This window comes from Saccopteryx leptura, chromosome 5, assembly GCF_036850995.1.
Source record: "Saccopteryx leptura isolate mSacLep1 chromosome 5, mSacLep1_pri_phased_curated, whole genome shotgun sequence".
Lineage (NCBI taxonomy): Eukaryota > Metazoa > Chordata > Mammalia > Chiroptera > Emballonuridae > Saccopteryx > Saccopteryx leptura.
Genome location: NC_089507.1, coordinates 185,846,366 through 185,869,122, shown reverse-complemented (window position 1 = coordinate 185,869,122; position 22,757 = coordinate 185,846,366). Strand labels below are relative to the sequence as shown.

General features: G+C 42.4%; 1 protein-coding gene and 1 pseudogene across 4 annotated transcripts in view; both read right to left on the bottom strand.

The window, feature by feature from the left end:
• Window positions 1–22,757, bottom strand: part of TASP1 (taspase 1) — a 314,709-nt gene that overhangs the window by 44,240 nt on the left and 247,712 nt on the right. For all 4 annotated transcript variants that reach the window (XM_066387123.1, XM_066387124.1, XM_066387125.1 and 1 more), the window contains 2 exons: window positions 21,758–21,868; window positions 970–1,043 (listed from right to left, as the gene is read on the bottom strand). In XM_066387123.1, coding sequence (XP_066243220.1) covers window positions 970–1,043; window positions 21,758–21,868 — 185 coding nt within the window. Of the gene's footprint in view, window positions 1–969; window positions 1,044–21,757; window positions 21,869–22,757 lie in introns of those variants that run through there.
• On the bottom strand, window positions 7,432–8,481 carry LOC136405658 (proliferation-associated protein 2G4 pseudogene; annotated as a pseudogene).

The window sequence follows — 22,757 nt, the reverse complement described above, 5'->3', positions numbered from 1 at the left end:
CCTGCGCTGTGCTCACAGAAGTCTGTGATGCTACCAGCTTGCTGGATGGTGTACAAAGGCCAGACTGGATGGGTGTCACATGACAAATAAGCAATTAAGTATTCTTCCTTATTTGTTAATGATTGCAAGTCTATTGGACAGTTTATCTCAGATGTTTCCTTACTCATGTTTCCAAATGTGCAAAATAAATCATGTCCCTCAAAAAAAGAGGCTGCCCAACTTCACAGCTCTACAAATGAGGTGCTTTAATGCCAAGTAAACATCATATGCCACAGCTGTTTCTAAAACTTTCTGAACAAGAAGAACATGAGGCCAGTATAAAAGAAAAGGCGCAGATCATGCCTCTTACTCCCCGGCTCCGCTGTCTTGAGTACGGGAAAGCCAAGCGATGCAAGAGGTGCCGCGTGGACGTCTGTGATGGCTGTGACTCAGAGGGACGTGTGCCATGGCACGTGACATGCAGGGTATGGACCTGACTCTGCCTGCGAGGACACCATGCCAGGGCATGCCAGAACACAGCGGAGCGAAAGCCAGGCGTCCTCCTGAGCGTGTCAGCCTCCTGCGCTCTCCCATGTGCGGAGTGCAGGCCAGGCACTTGGCTCGCTCTGCCTCGGTTTCCTTTATCTATTCCAGCACTCCTTGCAAAGTCGCCCAGTCCTGACAGCCCGTCAGCTTCATTCCCAGTCTCTCTTCCCAATCCCAGTTTCCTCTTTCCCAACTTTTCACAATGAACAAAGCAGAACAAGATGGAAAAAAGTTTCTCCCAATCCTCCCCGCTCCATCATCAAAAGCACAAAAGATCTGCTGTTTTTCTTTAGGATCAGGAACTGTTTTTAATCAGATTCTCATAGAGATCATAGAGCTACTGCCCAGGAGAGGCTGACAGGATTCATTCAGATCGACTGAGCCTGTTAGAGGTTCAAGCCACGGCTGCGAGGTTTGCAGGTCACGCTCCAGCTTCCCGCTTACCTTGGCTTTCCCGTCCTGGGCTGACATGTATCCCACACACATGCTCTCCGTCGTGTGGCTCCACAGAAACTCCACTGCCACGGGAGGGAACACAAACAGGCACATTCAGATCACAGATGGAAAATAAATCTTTGCTTTTTAATAGAACAGTTAAAGATAGCTTTATACTTAACACACTCAGTTCCTTACTTTCCATTTGCTCCTTCATAAATGTCAAGATGATTTAGTACTCAAAACTGTGTAATGCCATTTACTGTGAAATGAAAAATGTATTTCTTTCTTGTCAAAACTTATGATTATTACATGTAAAATAAATGCTCTTCTGTTTGAAACTTGTAACATTACAGACACACACGTGCACACACACACTCATATGTATAATACACAATGATTTAGTAAATGTAATATTCCATAACGTAGTTTCCTTTAAAACACACACACACGTCTTGGTTTCTAAATACCAGTCAGCATGAAAAGGGCCCAGGATTCCTTGGAGAAATGTCAATTCCAGGGCTGGGGCAGAGAAAATAGAAAATGAATCGGGAACATCTTGTGCCAGAAAGTAAGGATGCACTCAAAGAATGATGAGGGCTCATCAAAATGACCAGGGGTCAGCTACTGGCCAAATCTGTGTCAACCTAACTATCAAAGTAAATTATAATAGTAATGAATTATCACCACTGAACAAAATAAGACCCAACAAGCCCATACTAACACGAACAAATAAATGAGTAAGTAAACGGGGCAGAAGAGAAAGGCCTTCCTAGCATAAGAATGCCAACGAGCAAATACAGACAAAATATAAGGTCTACTGGAAAGTTCTGTCTGTTTTTGGATAAAACAAAATACAAATTTTTCTTACCGTCAATAAACTTTATTAAATAATATAATTGCCATTATTATTAATGATTTCTTGCCAGCATGAGGGCAATTTGTATATCCCATTTTTGAAAAATGTTTTATCTTTTGATGCAAAAAATTGAACCAGTGCTTATTTGATATCTTCTTCATTTTTGAATTTTTTGCCCTTCAAAAAATTTTGTAAGGACAAAAACAAGTGATAGTCGGAGGGTGTTAAGTCCGGGGAATATGGTGGATGTGACAGACATGCTTCTGTAGCATTTCTTCCTTTTGAAATTCGTAAAAATTACAGCGGCATAAATGAACTTTATCAGTAGCCATGGGTACACTATGGCTTCACACATAAGACTAACGTGAATCAACTTTGTTTTAGTTAATTTGCTACGTCAGTATGTATACATTAAGTGATAAAATAGAGAGGCACACATGCGCCAAATAAACATGTGCTTACGCGTCGAAACTTGTTGTGATAGAAACGGACAGAACTTTCTGGTAGACCTTATAATAGTCAGTAAACCATCACAGTGGCTAAAACCAGTTGTTGAAAATTTGAAGAGGAGCAAGCTATTTCCATAGTCTCAAGGTGTCTCTCCATAAAATTCTTATTAAACATAAAGAGGAAAAATATCAGTTTACTGTGGAGAAACCTGGTGGAATACACTTTAACCAAACGCCTGAGGGATAAATCAACGCAATGGGCCTCCTGACGAGGCGCCCAGAGACGCACCACCACGTCTGTGGTGCTCTTGCCAAAAACGCAGAACTGGGATTGCATAAGGAAGCAGCGCACAAATCTGACACAGGGTTATTTCTAAATGACTGGATTAAACTCTTCAAAAATGTCAAAGTCAAAAAATACGAAGAAAGTTGAGAAATGGTTCCCATTTACAGGAGACAATGGAGACACGACATCTCAATGCAATGTGTCATCCAGATCCTGGACAAGAGGGTGGTGATGTTATAGGGGATGTTACTGAGCCAACTGATGGAAGGGACGATGGGTTCGACAATAGTGTTGTATGAATGTGAAATTTTATGATTTTGATATCTGTATATAATTATTTAGGAGAATATCCTTGTTCTTAAGAAATACAGATTGAAGTATCTGGAGTAAAGACCCCTGAAATCTCCATCTTAGTCTCATACAGTTTAGAAAACAACGCACATGTTTAAACGTGTAAAAGTGCGTGCGGTGTGTGTGTGTGTGTGTGTGTGTGTGTGTGTGTGTGTGTTCGTGTGCCAAAAGGAAGACAGAGGGAAGGAGGGAGCGAGGATGGAAAAATGAGGGAAAATGAAAACAATGGAGAAATCTGAGTAAAGTAATTATGGGTGTCCCTTGTACTATTCTTGCAAGTTTTCTGTAGATTTGAAATTATATCTAAATTAAGTTACAAAAAGAAAAATCCACAACCATACAGAGATATACACAAAACTTTGTCACCTTCAAATACATACTTTCTAAGTTCTAAGTTTTTTAAAGACATTTTTTAAAGTTTTGAGGCACTTCTCCAACAAAAATTTCAAAAGTCTTTGATAATAAAACTGCATTGCTCAACACTAAACCCTCTGGGTCCCAGGCCATCCATCTGTTTACATCTCCGAGCTAATGAAGCCTGAAGACAAGTGTCTGCATTGAGACACAACTGTGGGATCAGCGCTCCTAGGCTCTGAAGGCTCTGCCAGACATGTGGGGAAGAAAGAAGCAGTGAGGGACAAAACTGAGTCCCTCAGATACGTGGCTCATTCCCTCATCATTAATTAATTATCAAACCTGCCAACCTGCTAAACAGACGGTCTGCTAAAGAGCGCAGGAAAACAGTGTCACGCAATGAGGCAAGTTCTCTTCACCAGATGTTTTTTCTTCCTCACACATCGCCTTTGAACTTCAAATATCTTCAAGTCCAGAGCAAGGTCTGGGATATTCTAAATTGCCTAATAGAGTAAAGGCACTCACATTTACTGAATTTCCCTAGAGTAATGACAATGCAACTGTATTTATAAATGCAAAGTTAAGGCATCTCTAAAACTGTGCCTTCTCCTTATGCCCCTAATGTTAAAGTGGTAACTGCTCATGAATTAGCCAAGAAAATACTTGGACATGTAGTCAATCTGATCATGAAAGTAAAAGATAAAAACATCGTCCTCTATTTTAAACTGCATTATTCTAAAACTGTAGCCTGCTTTAAGTAAATATGATATATAAAACATATAGACTTACAAAACAGAATAAATTGGGTATTCTGACTGACTATACTAAATGTTTTATATTGAGTGGTTTTCAATAAAGTTTCTAGATATAAAGTTAGGAGTCCTTACAGAAAGTAACTCAAAGTGTAGAAATTCAGCCTTCACCCTTTTCACAAACTAAATTTTAAAAAAAGGATGCATTGTACTAACACATTTTTAATACCAACAATTCAAATCAGTAGATAGTGATTAGTTCAATATATAAGTAGTTCAAGCTAGCTTGATAACTCAGCAGGAATTGTTTATAATTTAAATTCTAGAATGCTTTTGAAAAGAAATCCTACTTTATTAATTTTAGTACATGTCTTTTAATGAAGTATTTCTTGGAGGACTGACTTCATGGAAGCAGGAGAGGGAGGAGCTAACATTCACAATCTCTCATAAGCTCGGCACTGTCTTGCAGAACTCAGCAAAGCCTGAATGGGTGCCTGACGCTCACAGGAAGTACGTAACACGGCTTATGTCATTTTACTACCTGAACAAACTGGGATTCAAACTGGACTTGTGGAGTCCCAAGCTTGTGATCTTCCATTGTTCTACTACTCTGAAATTTACTCAGCTTGAGAAGGACTTATAATTAGTGTTACATATTAGGAGTATTAAATTCCACACAAACACCAAAGGACCACAAAACATCAAACACAAATATAACTTTCAAATATCTCTAAAGAAAACCTTTTAAAACAGTAACAAAATCCAGAGGTCATAAAAGACAAGATCAATAAATTTGACTACATTAAAAAATGTTTACAGTATTTTCTTTGCCTTGTGGAGAAAAAAGTCAAGAGATGAATGACAAACTAGGGAAATACTTGCAATTCGTAGCAAAGAAAAAGGACCAATATTCTTAATATATAAAGATCTGCTACAAATCAATGAGACAAATATCCGAAGATAAAACAAAAAGGATATGAAGAAAAGAGAACATGCATGTCGCTAAAGCATAAAAAAGATGTTGTACATTTCTTCTACTAAAAGAACTGTAAATTAAAACCACAAGATACCATTACTCAACTATCAGGTTATAAGATATCAAAAGATTTGAAACAACTTCTTTTTTGTCTAGGGGTGAAAAAATGAGCACTCTCAAATAATGATGGTGAGAGTATGGCCATTTAGAAATACATTCTTGTAATCTGTAGTAGTTATGTCCTATAAGGTCACCATGAACAATTAATTAGAAGATACGGAGCTATTGTTTCTAAGAGAAATACATCACTAGGTTCCAGCAAGTCGTTGGTCACAACATTTTCAATCAGTATGTAACTTTATTTTATGTGGGTTTCTAGTTAAAGACATCTTATTTACTATATATATATTTCTAGTAAGTAATTAATTATATGCAGTATTCTTTTATGATAAAACACTAGCCAAGAAGAGTTTAACACTTTCCTGACCCTGGATAACCTGCCCATGAATTTCTTTGGCTTTCAGTCTCACAACAGTGTTGTCCCCTGTGCTCTTTTGATGGGCCATCATCTCATGAATCCATAGATGTCAGCTGAGCAGTTTTGGGAGCATCTTACAGATTCGTGATCTTCCTCTTTTTTTTTTCTGGACATACAGTACTGTTGGTGCATTCACTTTGAACTGATGGCCAACAACACTGTAAATCTTGCCTGAATGCAGCTTATCCCTCATGCACATTTTCTACACAAGACACTACAACCTCTTTGCACTCAGGAACGTTAGACAACCATTCAGCACTGTGCTTGGGGGCCATTTTAAACAGCAAAAGCTTCTACAAAGTGCACAAAACCGTGAAAACTGGCATAACAGCATGGAGGCTGAGACAAGATGGCGGAGCAGCACCTGTTTGCCTCAGCGGGGAACCTGCATGTCAGGTAACTCAAACTTTGCGCCTCTCTGTGCACGCCCACAAATGACTGGGAAAGTGCCAGGAGCACTAATTTTAAAATTACAAGTAAACTTCAGCAAGTATAAAAATTAATAAATACAAAATCTACTGACTGTAGTTACCAAAATAACATACCCCTTGACCCCACAATTCTACTTCTAAGTATTTATTCTACAGATATGTTTATATTTATGAAATAACATCTTTGCAAGGATATTCATTGGGGTAGTTTTAATTAGAAAGAAACTGGAAATAGCTTAATTGACTATTGGCAGGAGGATCTATGCGTAACTATGGCACTCTATATAATGGAATACTACACAATAATAGAAACAAAGTAGTTAGCACTAATAGGTGATAAGGAGTCATCTACATGGTTTTTTGAACTTTTTGACCATGAATCACAATAAAGCAAAAACAAAATAAAAAAGCCCCACATACTGTCACTTAGTATACACATTTCTTTATAACTGAACTTTCATAAAATATTTTCATATTGCTAGCAATGCATTGGTCTCTTCTTTACATTCTACCCACTGTGGTATAAAGATTATGCTTGTGACACACTAAATTGACTTCAGACCTCATTAATATAACTTACTTTACTAATCTGTAAGATACATAGTTTATCGAAAGTAAAGGGCAAGGTGGAGAATGATCTATAGAGATGTGTGGCCATTTTTGTGGAAGAAAATAAAAGGGCGCCACAGATGAGTGCGTAAACACACACGGGACACCGTCCTGGGAACCAGAAAGGCGGCTGCTACTACAGAGGCCATGGTTGATCAGAGAGCTGAGTGGAGGGCCACCTGTTTTTCACAATCTATTCCTTCTAAAAGTTTTAAATTTTGTCCTGTTTTCATTCATGTTCTATTTTTATAAAAATATCCCTAGGAATCTCAATCAATTCCTGTTCCCTGTCAGCCTACATAATCTATAAAGAATTAAGTTCTGCCTAACCAAGTGGTGGTGTGGTTCACAGAGCATCAAACTGGGATGCAGAGGACCCAGGTTCAAAACCCCGAGGTCGCTGGCTTGAGCATGGGATCATAAAAATGACCCCATGGTCGCTGGCTTGAGCCCAAGGTTGCTGGCTTGAGCCCAAAGTTGCTGGCTTGAGCAAGGGGTCACTTGCTCTGCTACAGCTCCCAGTCAAGGCACATAAGGGAAAGCAATCAATCAACAACTAAGGTGCCGCGACAAAGAATTGATGCTTCTTATGTCTCTCCCTTCTTACTATTCCTATCTGTCCCTGTCTCTTTCTCTGTCTCTGTCACTGAAAAAAAAAATTAATTTCTTCCCTGTTTAGATTATGATATTCTGAACTACTAAAATTTGACATACTAGTAGTGAGATGTTAGCATTTTCTTTTTTACTCCTGAGTTTATTATTCTATTTCTCTTTTCTATTAAAGTAGTTCTCGGTGGCTGGGAAGCTTGGCCTTTCACGACTAGGGTCAGTTGGCACTGGTTGCTGGGAGGGGGCTGGGCTGGAAGCTAGCAGCCCCCTGCTCTGGGGGTGGTCCTGGGCGAAGGCGACTGCATTTGGCAGAGCCTGCTGTGGTGGGAAGGGGGTGGGGCAGGAGCGGCAGGCTGGGGAGAGGGACCCACCTCGGTCCCAGCCTCACGCTCTTCTGTCTCCCCACTGGTGGCAGTATCTGCCATCTTAGAAGCCTTTGTTTCTTTTTCTTTTTCTTGGTTTTCCAACTTGCAAAACATTGGAGCAAGGCCTTTCGCTTTGCATCCTGGACCTTCATCTCAGCCTCGTAAAGGTCAAGCTCAGAGGGGCCACTGCTTACCTGTGTGGGGCCACTGGGCATGAGCAGAACTAGAAATTGGCCCTCCTTCTCCCGGAGAACATTAAATGGCTCTGCAGCAGCACGTGTTGGGCGCACTTGACTATAGCCACCTTCTTCTTGTCTTCAAATGCTTAGTAAAGGGCATGGCCTCAAAACCTGACAAAGGCTCAGGAAGTTTCCATCTTCAGGCCGTCTTGTTTAGAAGAACCTCGTTTGTAAACGGTGGCCCCCTTGGCCTTGCCCTCTCCTGAGCTGACGAGAATGTCTACAGCAAAGACATCATGTACCTCAAAATTGACTTTTTGTGGTCCTTCTGCTGCTGGTCAGTGAGATTCAGAATAATGGTTTTCTCTCCATCAACAACATGCTACTTCAGTTGGTGTGACAACACCCCTTCTATTGGTGTGCTATTAACTGACTGGGCAACTTTGTCCCAGGCTTCTGTCACTTGTGTGTTCCCAGTGTCCAGGTCTGACCAGGCGCAGGGCAGCTTCAACACGATGGGGAGGCGCCTTAATGACATCTGTTTTCCTCCCTGGTACTTGGGTCCCCTCAGCTACATTAATCACAGAAGAACCCTAAGTCAATTTTTACCAAGTCACCTTCCTTGAGAAGTGACATCGGCAGTTATTTATTGAAATGCTGGTGGGACAGGCAGTATCTTCTTCATTGCTTTATCTTTCTTGACAAATGGCCCTGTCCCTTCCGTAACCGTGGCGTCACTCTTCTCACACAGGGTCAGGTTCATTGCTGACTCACCTAAGCGGATGTGCTTCCTGCCGAAGATGGAGGTACCTGGCTGGCGATGTCGCCCCCATCTTGTTCCTGCTACTTGTCCTCACCTGACATCTTCCCACCCCCACCCACCGCCAATGCAGACTCGTTCCCCTCAGTTGCTGCCTCAGTCTCCCTTCCTAAACACAGACTGTGGCCAGAGCCCCCAGCATAGATTTTTAACTCTCCTTTATAAGAGTGCTTTATTATGATGTGAAACCGATCTAATGCTTTCAAACTGTTTCATGTTGCATGACTAAAATATGACCAAATCTACAAAGTGCCATGAATAAGTCCCTACTTATATTTACGCTGAGCATATACATTTAAGGCAAAACCTGCTATATTCAAAGGGCAATCAAAGCAAACAAATATTTATTTCCATTAGAAATTTAAAAAGTCAAAATCTTTATATGTATTTTTAAATGAGTAGAAAACATTTGCCTCAAGGGTAAAGTTTATGTCATAAAATCTTTCAAAACTGTTTTAAGTCATGATTTATAATTAAAATCCAGCAAAGAATAGAACGAAGTGTGCTCAAATACAGTTGCATAGAGAAAAACTTAATATTTCAGTAAAAGAGTAGCATTTCTTATCATCAGTGATACCTATAAGTCTATAATTTGTTTTTGATTTGGGGGACTAAATCTGAAATTGTTCCAAACACTAAAAATTAAAGTTTATGTAACTATTTAAAATTATTCTAATAATACTACAGCAAACTGGGCTGATGCTACATCACTGGATCAGGATTTTTCCCTTTATGTAATTATTACATATAGGGGACCAGGAACTCAAACAACACGCAGGGAAGATGAACGGCCCCTGTAAGTCAGCTGAGCCTGTGAGAGCGCACTTCCTGACAGGCTTCAGTGAGGTCAGCGAAAGCGTATTTCCATTTAGAGACGTTCCTGGCCTCTCGGTAATGACCCTGTTCCCGTGGCAGTGGGCCCAACACTGTTTACATCTCAACTACTGATTTGAAAGGCTTTTGGGTTGTTTTTGGGTTTGGGGGTGTTTTTTTTTTTTTTGTATTTTTCTGAAGTGAGAAGCAGGGAGGCAGACAGACAGACTGCTACATGCACCCAATCGGGATCCACCCGGCATGCCCACCAGGGGGCGATGCTCTTCCCATCTGGGGGCGTTGCTCCATTGTGATTGGAGCCATTCTAACGCCTGAGGTGAAGGCCATGGAGCCATCCTCAGCACCCAGGCAACTTTGCTCCAATGGAGCCTTGGCTGCGGGAGGGAAAGAAAGAGAAAGGAGAGGAGGAAGGTGGAGAAGCAGATAGGTGCTTCTCCTGTGTGCCCTGACTGGGAATCGAACCCAGTACTCCCACATGCCAAGCTGATGCTCTACCACTGAGCCAAATGACCAGGGCCTAGGCATTTGTTTTTTAAAAGGCCAAAGTGCAGTGATTGTGAAGCTACTGGAAATGCCCAGACCATGAAAAGCTCTCCATTAGGAAAAATTCAGAACACCCAAAGCCATGCTAAAATAAATTTCTGAGTCGGCATACAAATTTTCTGAGTGGGTTCATTATGAAAAATAAACAAAGGGATTTGTTAGGATATTTCTCCACCACGTGACTTCCTAACACGTCACAGCACACAGCGGGTGTGAACAAAGGGCCACAGGACCGGGCGGTCCCAGGGCTGGAGGTGTGTCAGGGGGTGTGCTGTGCATGCGCTTCCCCCACAATGGCAGGCCAAAGACATTACAGGACACTCAGAAAGGATCAGTACAAAATCGCAGAGGCCAGCCCTTCTGGAGAGGTACACCTAGTACTTGACAACAAATGCATTCACCTTTGGGTATAGGGCCCAAGAGCGGTTCTACTCCCGCCTTCGCATCCCTCCACTACATGACAGCCTGCAGCCTTGCGGAAAGCTCTGCCTCCTGCTGACATTTAGTCACCACCCTCACTGGTTAATAAGCCGTCCCTGGATGGTGATTCCCCCCAGGATACCTCTTTCTCTTCAAAATGACTCACAGGCCACCCTGTGTACATTAAGTCAGACAAAGTTTCCTTATCAGCATTGCAAGCAAGTTTTTTCTAGCTAAATGATTTCTCTTTTCTGACCAGAGAGAAACCCTCAACCATACCCCCCCCTTTTTTTAATGTAATCTAATTATTGTTAACAACCCCCAGCTGTACTGGCTCCTGCACCCAGTTAAAAACCCTCTCTGGGCCCTGGCCAGTTGGCTCAGTGGTACAGCGTCAGCCTACCATGTAGATGTCCCAAATTCAACTCCCCGGTCAGGGCACACAGGAGAAGCACCCATATGCTTCTCTAACCCTCCCCCTTCCACTTCTCTCTCTCTCTTCCCCTCCTGCAGCCATGGCTCAATTACAGTGAGTTGGCCCTAGGCACTGAGGATGGCTCCATGCCCTCTGCCTCGGGTGGTGAAAAGAACTTGGTTGCTGAGCAACAAGCAACGCCCCAGATGGGCAGAGCATTGCCCACTAGTAGACTTGCCAGGTGGATCCCAGTCAGGGCACATGCAGGTGTCTGTCTCTCTGCCTCCCCTCCTCTCACTGAATAAAAAACAAACAAACAAACAAACAAAAAAGCCCTTTCTACCTGGCTCCACATCCCAGAGTTTCTTGCAAGAAAAACAACTCAAAACCAGAACTATGTTGAGCTGAGCAATTGCCAAGTCAGCTGCTGCTTCTTAGCTTTGTGTCAAATGGTTGACCCTAGGACATTGGGCACAGTGTTTTGAATAGAGATAAATTCATTTTTAATTTTTTAAATGATTGGCTCAAGAGAGAGAGAGAAGAATTCATTTGTTGTTCAACTTATAGTTGTGTATTCATTGATTGCTTCCTGTATGAACCCTGACCAGGGACTGAACTCACAACCTTGGTTTTTTTAGAAGATGTGCTAACCAACTGAGCTAACCAGCCAGGGCCAAGATAAATTCACTTTTCAAATACAACATCCTCCTCATACCTCTGTAGACTTTTTCCCCCGTGGTAGTCAGGTTCTTTTTTCCCCAGGTAATCATGGTAGGGGGTTCATAAAAGGATGCTTTACTGTCCGGACACACAATCCTTAAGGTTCACATAATGCATGTCCCACCATGGCCATGGAGTAGCTCTGAGTTGGCTTGCCTCCCTGAAAAACGTTCACCACTGAGCTGTCTTGGGAGATTGAGGCAGAGTTTCTATAGAATCCCAGTTATACTAAGCCAAGAAAAGAATAATTCTCGCTTTCTAAGGTTCACTCTCATTTGTTCAAGACTAAAGAAGGATGCTGACTGAACAGGAAGAGAAGGATGTGGGTCAGATAGTGATACAAGCCCGAAAGAAGACATTTCTAGTCTTTTCCCATTTCGTCCGTTTGCTGTGTTAGAATGCCAGAAATAGGCGCCATTGGCTGGAGCTTGGAAGTGCTCTGCTGAAAGGAAAAGTATTCAGTGAAACAAGTTTTATTGAAACGTGATTTCATTCATTCAACAAATATTTTTTTAGGATTTATTTCATGCTAGGGCAATCTCTATTACCCTTTAAGCAGATGAAAACTGACTATAAAATTTGTCAAAATGTTTTTCTGAGAGTTTTAGGAGAACCACAGTAATAAGAATTACATAATCACTAGACTTCTATTCATAAATCTTCATGTTCTTTATTTCAGATGGAAAACTTGGTGACCAAAAAAAAAAAATACTACATGGTTAGTTTATACTTAGAACTGTACTTCTCATGAGGGAGAAGTAAATTATAGATAAAAATCTATTTGTAGATTTTCTACAAATCTAATTGTAAAGAGTATACTTGTGATATTTAAGGGAAAAAAAAGTTTTGTTTTAAAACAAGCAAAGCAAGCCTGACCAGGTGGTGGTACAGTGGATAGAGCGTCGGACTGGTATGCGGAGGACCCAGTTTCAAGACCCCGAGGTCGCCAACTTGAGCGCGGGCTCATCTGGTTTGAGCAAAGCTCACCAGCTTAGACCCAAGGTCGCTGGCTTGAGCAAAGGGTTACTCGGTCTGCTGTAGCCCCATGGTCAAGGCACATATGAAAAAGCAATCAATGAACAACTAAGGCGCCACAATGAAAAAACTGATGACTAATGCTTCTCATCTCTCTCCGTTCCTGTCTGTCTGTCCCCGTCTATCCCTCTCTCTCACTCTCTGTCATAAATAAATAAATAAATAAATAAATAAATAAATAAATAAATAAATCAAAACAGATTATAGCTAATTGTACTCAACATCTTTGTGTTTTAAAAACAAAAACTAGAAGTACTAATTGATAGTTACAAAGCAGTCACGGGGCTGTAAAGTACAGCATAGGGAATACAGTTGACAATATTGTAATAACTACATATGGTGCCGGCATCAGAAATATCGGGGGGAGCACTTTGTAAAGTGTATGATTGTCTAATTACTATGTTGTACATCTGAAACTAATACAAAATACTGATTAAAAACTGTAATTGAAAAATATAAATAAAACAAAAACTAATTTTGAATTATATAAATCTCAGAGCACAGATTACCTCAACAAATTAACCAAATTCAATTGTTGAAAAGTTGAAATATCATGTCTGCCTTATTCACTTGCCTCTAAGAATAAGTTACCTAGTTTGTTTCTTTCCATCTGATCCTTAAATAAGAATCCAAACGCCAGCCTATCTCTTAAGACTAATGAAGATGTAACAATCCCAAAACATTGCTGAGGCACTAAAGAAATAAGCTTCCAAGCAAACACTGAACTCTCTCACAGAACGAAGTTTTAGTTATGTTTTTAAGACGCGTTATTAACATCAGATGAACATCCCTAAGCTCCTCTTTCCCACTACCAGCCTAATAGCTAATTTGCCTTCCCTTTGAGGGTTATTTTTATGATTGTGTGAGCCCAGCAGCAGCCTGGTCATAAGTGCTCGTGGTGGCATGTGCCATGAAATGGAAATAAGTCATATTGCTGGGGCCTTGAGAGTGAAGCTCCTTTGAAGTTTGTGTGTTTATACATGCTTGCCAAATTTTTAATGCCAGTAAAACCAAAAGACGATTTGGAATTTTAACTTACAGTAAAATGACATTTTATCTTTTTAATGTTCTGGGAAGCATCAATTCAATCTAACATTAAAAAAACTTAAACCATAGCTACTTTGGGTAACAGTGACAAAAATAGTACTTGATAAAGAATGCTGCCTGTTCTGAAAACCAGGGGGAAATGCCACAGTGAAGGTCTAACTGGCAACTGAAGAACAGTTGGATTTGATAGAGCTAAGTCTAAAATGATAAAGGGAGTCATTATCCTTTTCGTTAATTATGTAAGAAACCGCAAAAGTTCTCATAGGAGAAATCATGGGATATACCATGAATATAAAACTCAGGCCACATGGAGGCTTCAAAGATACAGGTAATGGGCAATTTTTTAAGGTGGGTGGCAGGTGCACAGGTGTTCATTGTATTATTATCCTTTATAACTTACAAATATTTATATATTACAGTCCTCTTTTAAAAATACCTGTATATGAAACATTTCACAGTAAAGTTTAAAAAAACAGGGGTAAAGGGGGCTGCTGGAGAATTAGAAGCAATGTCATATACAAACATATTCCTAAATAGCAAAGAACCGGAAGTTCTTCTCCGAGCAAGGAGAGGCCACCTTAATGGGAAGGTAACAATGGCCACATGTGCATCAGGTGGTCAGGCTCTGGCTTTACTGTGGGCCTCAAATCGATTTGGGAGGAAGGGTTCCAACACAGGCTGCCATTAAGGCCGCTGGCCAAACACACAGCCTTCCACCCCCCGACAGTCCCTCTGCCTCCTATTCTGAATTGCTTCAGATTTCCCTTAGTCTGTTTCTCATTGATCCCCATGCTCACTGCTTCGTACTAATCACTAAGGCAGGAACCCCTGAACTTCACACAGTCTGTCGGGCTCCCATCAGCAGAGTGAGGGCAGGCTACACGGGAAGAAATGCGACCATATAGACAGCTTGGCCCCTTACGTCACATATTTGCATATATTCTAATTACTGGTATTGAATCACAAGCTTAAAACAGAAAAGAACTCATTTTTTCCACTGGAAGGCTTGACGTGTCTTTGTTTACACAATTATTAACATATGACATACAGCCGCCTCAATAAAGCACTTCTGTAGAGGCCTGGAGAGCACATGCAATTATACTTCAGCAGGTAAAAATATATTGGGGTTTTTTCCCTAAAAGCAGAGAAAATTAATTCTTTTCAGCTGTGTCATTCCAGGGACAAGCATTTGCTTTGCGTTAAGCAGTGATTTGTAGGCTGGGCTTGGCCAGCATCTCGTGACGTGGGGGGGGGGGGTGCACACACACTCACGTCCAAATGTCCTGTTCCCAGGCAGTCGGCAGGGGCTGCCTCCTGCAACCCATCTAGACCGTCTCCAAACCAGCTTTCTCCCGGACACTCGTCATTATCCCACACTTCCTACCTGTACTGTTTGTTTTTAAGCTCATGTGAGGTTATTTTATGTAAATTTTCATTTTTCTAAAAGACTGTTCAATTTCCTTTAAAATTTCGGCTTAATAATCAATAAGGAAATTCTATCTGGTGCTTTATTTATTCACCTAGTATTTCCTGGGAGCCTACTATGGACGGTGGGTAGAAAGCTGAGCATGACACAAGATGATTTGTCCTCAGATGATTCACAAGCTGGTGGTGGGAGTCTCAAGAGGCAGTGGGATCGTCCAAACCTTGGGAAGAGATTTCAAACCCCTGGACAGTCCGTATGAGTCACTGAGGTTCAAAGACCTGTGATCTGTTCCTTTGAAATAACGGAGTTCATAAAAAAGGTTAGGAAGTGCTGGCCCAGAGGGTGGAACAGACACTGACACGTCTGCGATGTGTCCTGGAGGAGGAAACAAATGAGCCGGGGGAAGGGCTTGCAAAGGACTGCACGATGCCTATCTACCCTGGGCCTCAGGAAGGAATGTTCTTGGCCCGGGGGATTTCAACACAGGTAAGAGCGTGTGAAAGTTACTGGGGAAGGAACAGGACCCTTTGGAAGAAGACCAAGCACTTTGGGGTGGCCAGAACCTGGGACTCTGTAGATGAGTCAGAAACAACACTGAAAGCGTGTTCTGGGCTCCTACGAGGGAAGTGTGTTCCCATTAAGTAGTTCCCATGCATCTCGCAGGGAGGTGGGCAACAGGCAGGAGTGTGAGCGTGTGCATGTGTATGTCCTCACTGAAGAAGTGAAAGTGGAGAGCAGGGGAGTGATAGTGATACCAATTCTGCTTCTAGAGAAAGTTACTCAACACTTACTTAGATATAAAGAGAAACTATATATACTTATATGTTTCTTGTTTTAACCACTATCATCCCTCTGATCCTGAGACAGGTGCAGCTAAGTCACAGTGGGCTCAGGCTCTCCTGTTTGCCCTTTCTGCTTCAGGACAGCCTGCTTCCCCTGACCCCCCTGTTTTTCAAACCATGGGCAGGTTCTCGAGAGAGAGAGAGAGAGACAGAGGTCTGCTGGCAGTTTGGAGGAAGGGATGAGTCGAGGTGGGAAGGAGGGAGCTAGAGAAGAGTGATAACGGCCTGCAAAGCGGACGGCACTGATCACACCTGTCTCAGAGAGTCCAGAAAGGAGAACCAGGATCCAGTGATGCAGGCTGAAGTCTGACAGTCTGAACTGCCTAAAGACACGAGAGGACACACCTTGATTTGTCCCTGCAGCTTGTTAGACAAACTACAGAGCCATTCGGCCTCGAGAGGATTCCAAAGGTTTATCAGTTATCTATTGCTGCATAAATTACCACAAAAGGTAGCGGTTTAAAACAACAAACATTTATTATCTCAGTTTCTGGGGGTGAGGAATAAGGAGTGGCTTTGTGAGCGATTCTTGCTCAGGACCTCTCATGAGATTTCAATCAACAAACATGCCCAGGGCTGCAGACAACCAGAGGCTCACTCAGCGCAGAGGATGTTGGCGGGAAGCCTCCATGCTTCACTGGCTGTTGGAAGGAGGTCACACATTTTTGACACATGCTGCTTGAGTGTCCTCACAACATGGCTGTTGGCCTTTCCCAGAGTGAGTGATCCAAGAGCGAGAGCAAGGAGCAAGCCACATGTCCTTACCGACCTCGCCTCCGAATTTACACACTGTCGCAGTGCATATGTCCCAGTGCTTATTTTTATGCACTGGGAATCTCAAGGAGAAAGGAATGAAGCTCCAGCTTTTGCAAACAATTTATGGACACATGTAACAAGGCCAGACAAGACAACTTTGAGGCTTCCTTCATACCTGAGGTTCCCCAACTCTATTTATGAACCAGTACAGGAAGATCAAATCTGGAGGAAAGTACCGGTATTTGAGTCAGCCCACCCTTAAAGGGGCACCCTGGGCCTCTTGTAATTAATGTCATCTGTCAAGAGGAGAGACTCAGTAATGCCATTCTGGGTACTCAATCAAGTGGCAATGGGATTAATTAAAACTGGTGTAATGAAAACACTATTTATGATTTTCAGAAAAGAAAGTAGACACAAAAAGCTGAAGTTAGAGATTGTTTTGATTATTCTATTCTTGGGACAAAAACAGTAATTGAAAAATATCTAGCAGTTATCTTTTTTTTTTATTTTGGGACTTACTTTGCTTTATTTGAATGTGTAAGAAAGAAAGATCTCTGAGCATTCTTGTCATAGATATTATTAAGCATTAGGAAGCTATGAGTTTTATAAAACAATAAATGAGAAGTCATGGTCAAAACATGAAACAAATGAAGTTCTGGCCGGATCTGGGGCAACTGATGGGGTACAGCACAGGAGAATAGACCTGAACCTGATGTCTGAAATGCTCTCCTTGTCCAGGCAAAGGTTTAGGATAGACACTTCTCGCTTATGGGTACAATCCGCCACTACCAGGATCTGCAGTGACCAGCATTTACACAATCTTGATACTGTCAATGCTAGCTACTAATTGGCAAACCATTTGGAATCAACCTCTAATCAAGGAGACAAGTATAGCCACTGGAAAGAATGCAGATGTTAATAACCCTGACAATAATGATACGGTTGCTAGAGGTTGAGGTAGGGTTGGGAGTGAGGGAAGGAGAAAAAAAAGTAAAAGAGTACATGAACTTTCCTAAACTTACACACAGTCTAAGTAAGGGGTGAGGATAGTTGGTAGAGAGTATATAAAGCTGATAAATCAAGAAATTGTGTGTTAAAGTAGCAATAAAATTAAAATATAAGATTTCAAGTTAGAGTTGAATTCTAACAAAAGTCAGAAGGAGGGTGGAAAGTGGTATGAGCTATGTTCTTAATTATTTTCCCAGAAAGAGTCATGCGTTACTGACTAGTCCAGAAAGAGGAGCGTGAACACATTCCATAGAGTAAAGGTGTTTCGCACCAGAACCAGAGACTGCTGGCTCTGGGGATAGGGTGGTGAAGAGAACTTTCACCTTCGTACCTTCTGTATTGTGTTTGCTTTCTCACTAAATACTGAATATACATAGCTTCTTTAAAGCAGAAAATGTAAAAGTCTGTGTAGTTTGTAGCATCTACATGTTGATACTAGTGTTCACTGGGTTTCCGTAGATGAACCTCATGAACATCAATCCCTCTAGTCGACTTTAACAAATGGCAAAATTTCACTTATTTCACGAACTGACATTGCATTTCATTCTTCTTCTTAAGACAGAGAGTAGAAATCAGTTTACAGATTACTACCTTGCTGATAAATACTATTTAGCATAAACTAAAATTTTATGACTTATCCTTAAATATGCATTTCTATACTATACCACCAAATATACCTTACAATTTTTAGGATTAACTCAAATGGGCAGGAGTCCAGGCTCAGTAAAGAATTGACTCTCTGTCCTAGGAACAGTCCATGAAGCAGTTTTAATAACTGCCCTCCTACCTCCTGGTACTAAAGGTTATTTCTGAGTTCTTTTGGAAGGCCCCATACATCCTCTGTATATTTTAAAAGCAAACTCTCTGCTACCTAACTGGGGAAGATACTCAAAGGACTCAACAATGATTAAGATACCAAAGAAGCAAATGGCTAATGTGCCTACATTTAACAAAAGGTGGCCATTTATCTATTTCAATTTTTTTTTAATTTTTATTTTTTGAGAGAGAGAAAAGGAGAGAGGGAGAGAGAGAAGGAGGGAGGGAGAGAGAGAAGGAGGGAGGGAGAGAGGAAGGGAGGGAGGGAGAGAGGAAGGGAGGGAGAGAGAGACAGATAGGGACAGATAGCAATGGAGAGAGAGGAAAAGTATCAACTTGTAGTTGTGGCATCTTAGTTGTTCATTGATAGTTTTCCCATACCTGCCTCAACCGGGGGTCTCCAGCTGAGCCTGCAAACTCTTGCTCAAGCCAGCAACCTTGGGCTCAAGTCGGTGACCATGGGATCATGTCTATGACCCTACGCTCAATCCAGCAACCCCATGCTCAAGCTGGTGGGCCCGTGCTCAAGCCAGATGAGACTGTGCTCAAGCTGGCAACCTCGGGGTCTCAAACCTGGGTCCTCAGTGTCCCAGGTTGATGTTCTTTCCACTGTGCCACCACCTGGTCAGGCTATTTTTTTTAATTTTTTAAAAGGTGGCCATTAAAAAAAAACATTTCCCCAGATCAACATCAGTACCAAATATAATGAAAAAGAATACAACAAGAAAAATGATGAGGTTGGTGGTAAAAATCCAGGTGGAGAAAGAAGCCTTTAATATAAAAGTACATTTTTTCCTTTGAGAAATAAGAGGAGAGATTCTATAAAAGCTCTTTGAGCTTCTACAGAAAAAATACATTTTATACTCCTAAGAAATGCTCAGTCTTCTATTTTATAGTCATAGAACCTCAGGGTATGAAGAGAGGTGTACTATAGCAATCCACAACAACTATATAACACAGATCAAGCACCACCCACACTTTCTACAAGGAAATTTACATGAAGGGTTGAACTACGACCACTCCTGTGAATCAGCTTCACTGCTTATATAAAAACATACTGAGAGAAGAATGGGAAAATGTGCACTTGTATCCACACAATGAAATACTACATGGGAATGAAAATGAACAAACTACTGACACATGTCACATGGATAACTCTAACAGGCTGAAAGCTGACTAGGCACATCAGACACAAATGGTACACAGTCTGTGATCCCATTTACATAAAATATGAAACCAAGCAAAACTAATCACGGTCAGCATAGTGGTTACCTTTGGAGGAGGTAGAGACTGTGTGTGTGGGGGGGTGCTACAAGAGCCCTTTAGGGTTGTAGTAAAGTTCCATTTTTTTTAATTGGATATAGCAGTGGGTCCACTCTGTAATAATTTGTCAAGCATTTGCAGTTATGATATGCACACTTTTCTGAATGTATGTATACTTTGATTAAAAAGTCAATTTAGGCCCTGGCTGGTTGGCTCAGAGGTAGAGCATTGGCCCAGTGTGTGGAAGTCCTGGGTTTGATTCCCGGCCAGGGCACAGAGGAGAAGTGTCCATCTGCTTCTCCACCCTTCCCCCTCTCCTTTCTCTCTGTCTCTCTCTTCCCCTCCCACAGCCAAGGCTCCATTGGAGCAAAGTTGGCCCGGGCGCTGAGGACTGCTCCATGGCCTCTGCCTCAGGTGCTAGAATGGCTCCAGTTGCAATGGAGCAATGCCCCAGACAGGCAGAGCATTGCCCCCTGGTGGGCTTGCCAGGTGGATTCCAGTCAGGCACATGTGGGAATCTGTCTCTCTGCCTCTCCATTTCTCACTTCAGAAAAAATGCAAAAAATAAAAATCAATTAAAACAACAACAACAACATAGGGCTTCCTGCTAGCTCAATATGACACCTTTATGCAGACTTTTTTTTTTTTTTTTTTTTTTTTTCCATTTTTCTGAAGCTGGAAACGGGGAGAGACAGTCAGACAGACTCCCGCATGCGCCCGACCGGGATCCACCCGGCACGCCCACCATGGGGCGACGCTCTGCCCACCAGGGGGCGATGCTCTGCCCATCCTGGGCGTCGCCATATTGCGACCAGAGCCACTCTAGCGCCTGGGGCAGAGGCCACAGAGCCATCCCCAGCGCCCGGGCCATCTTTGCTCCAATGGAGCCTTGGCTGCGGGAGGGGAAGAGAGAGACAGAGAGGAAAGTGCGGCGGAGGGGTGGAGAAGCAAATGGGCGCTTCTCCTGTGTGCCCTGGCCGGGAATCGAACCCGGGTCCTCCGCACGCTAGGCCGACGCTCTACCGCTGAGCCAACCGGCCAGGGCTCTATGCAGACTTTTTAAATGTCCCTCTGGATGAATGAACTGGAAAATGGCACCCGTGGGCAGAGCGAGCCTTACAAGTTTGGGCCATGGCAAGTAGAAGGCAAGCTGGTCTTCATCCCACTGATGCACTTGGCTAGACACAAACTCAGACATCTGGACGAACATCTGCAAATCTGAAAAACACTCATTGACCTGCCCTCACCACAGTTTATGAGAAGGACATGGCAGAGCCCTTATCTTACAGATGTAGAAGTGACACAGAGCATTGAGACTGGTGCATGGAGGTGCCACAGCTGATAAGCAGTGGGGTCAGTAGCTCTCCACATGACTCTGATTCCTTCTTGGGAGGGAGAACAGGAAGAAGCCTTCTCTGTTACTGTGTATATTGTTATTGGTCATCTCAAATGTTTTGTGGAATAAGGCAGGGGATAAATACATGTTCATATATTCTTTTTTTTTTTTTAATTCAGTGAGAGGAGGGGAAGCAGAGAGATAGACTCCCGCATGTCCCCAGATAGGGATCCAACTGGCAAGCCCACTAGTGGGCGATGCTCTGTCCATCTGGGGCATCAGCAACCAAACCCTTCTTAGCCCCTGAGGCGGAGGCCATGGAGCCATCCTCGGTACCCAACTCACTCCGAGCCATGGCTGCAGGAGGGGAAGAGAGCGAAGGAGGGGTAGAGAAGCAGTTGGGTGCTTCTCCTGTGTGCCCTGACCAGGAATCGAACCTGGAACATCCACACACCAGGCTGATGCTCTACCACTGAACCAACTGGCCAGGGCCTATGTGTTCATATATTCTAATATTGGGCTTTAGTGAAGGTCCTTGGTTTTAAGCCCATTTGAAAATATGCTCTAAGCATAGACTCAGAAATAAACATTCATCTCTTAGATGTTTATCTATACAAAAAGATCAGTAGAATAGAGAAGATTGCATATTAACGAGCATGCTGGCCCTCCCATAGCTTACTGACTTACGGATATAAACCTTTCCATGTCTGGAAAAATGAAAGAGAAAGACACACACATGATGTTTATGTCCAGCTTACCTAGAAGTGTCTGCTTATTTTGGGCGGAGTCAGGCTCTGAAGAACATCTGCAAGAGCGGAGGACAATCACTCCTCCAAGCACACCGTCTTCACTGGCCAGGAACGGTGAACCTGAGGCACAAATGACTAGTGATCATTGCTCAGTTAATTTTAACACGTTCATTCTCAACTTTCATTTGATTACTAGTTCGAAAAAGTAGTATGAGTAAGATCTAGATTGATGCCCGTTTCCTGACAATCACCACAGTTCCCACCATGTATGGGCTTGATAGCAAAGGCAAGCTGATGCCTGAACAGGGGTCATTTGGCAAAGACAGTGCCAGAGGCTGCCAAGAAGAATTGAGTGGGGGTGGAGAGTGCACTGCTCTATATGGCATGGAACTGGAAACACCACCAGATTAAAGGACCAAACACAAATCCAGGGAAAAACGCTCAGCGGCGCCCTTTGATCAGCTCTGAGGGATCACTTACCAGACTCTCCCCGCTGTCACGGGCATGCCACCAAAAGCTTTGATTTACTACCTTATATTCAATTTTAAACAATAAGCTACAAACTTTATTACAAACATGTTAAAATCCTCCTGATGGTTTACACAAACAAGGGTGAAACCATGTTTCTATACTATTATGAGAGTCTAGTGGTCCAAACGACTAGCCTCTGTAGGATCTCACACACGGTCCGCCGTGAGCATTTCGAGAACACTCCACTTGAAAACCTTCGTTTTCCCTCCCCGACATCTTCAGACAGCTGGCACAGCAAGTACGCACGTGAAGACAAAATGCTCAACTAGCCTAGCCAGAGCACAATCAAAGAAATTAAAAATAAAAGCCAACCAAATTAGATTTGGAAGGAGCTTCTCGTTAAATTTAGCAGATTAAACACATGCTTTGATCCCTACTCCCTCCTCAAATCCCAGTAAGCTCAGGGGACAGGAAGGAAAAGGCATGCCCAAGAAGGACCGAGAAGAAGACAGAGAAGTACAGAACTGACCTTTTAGAA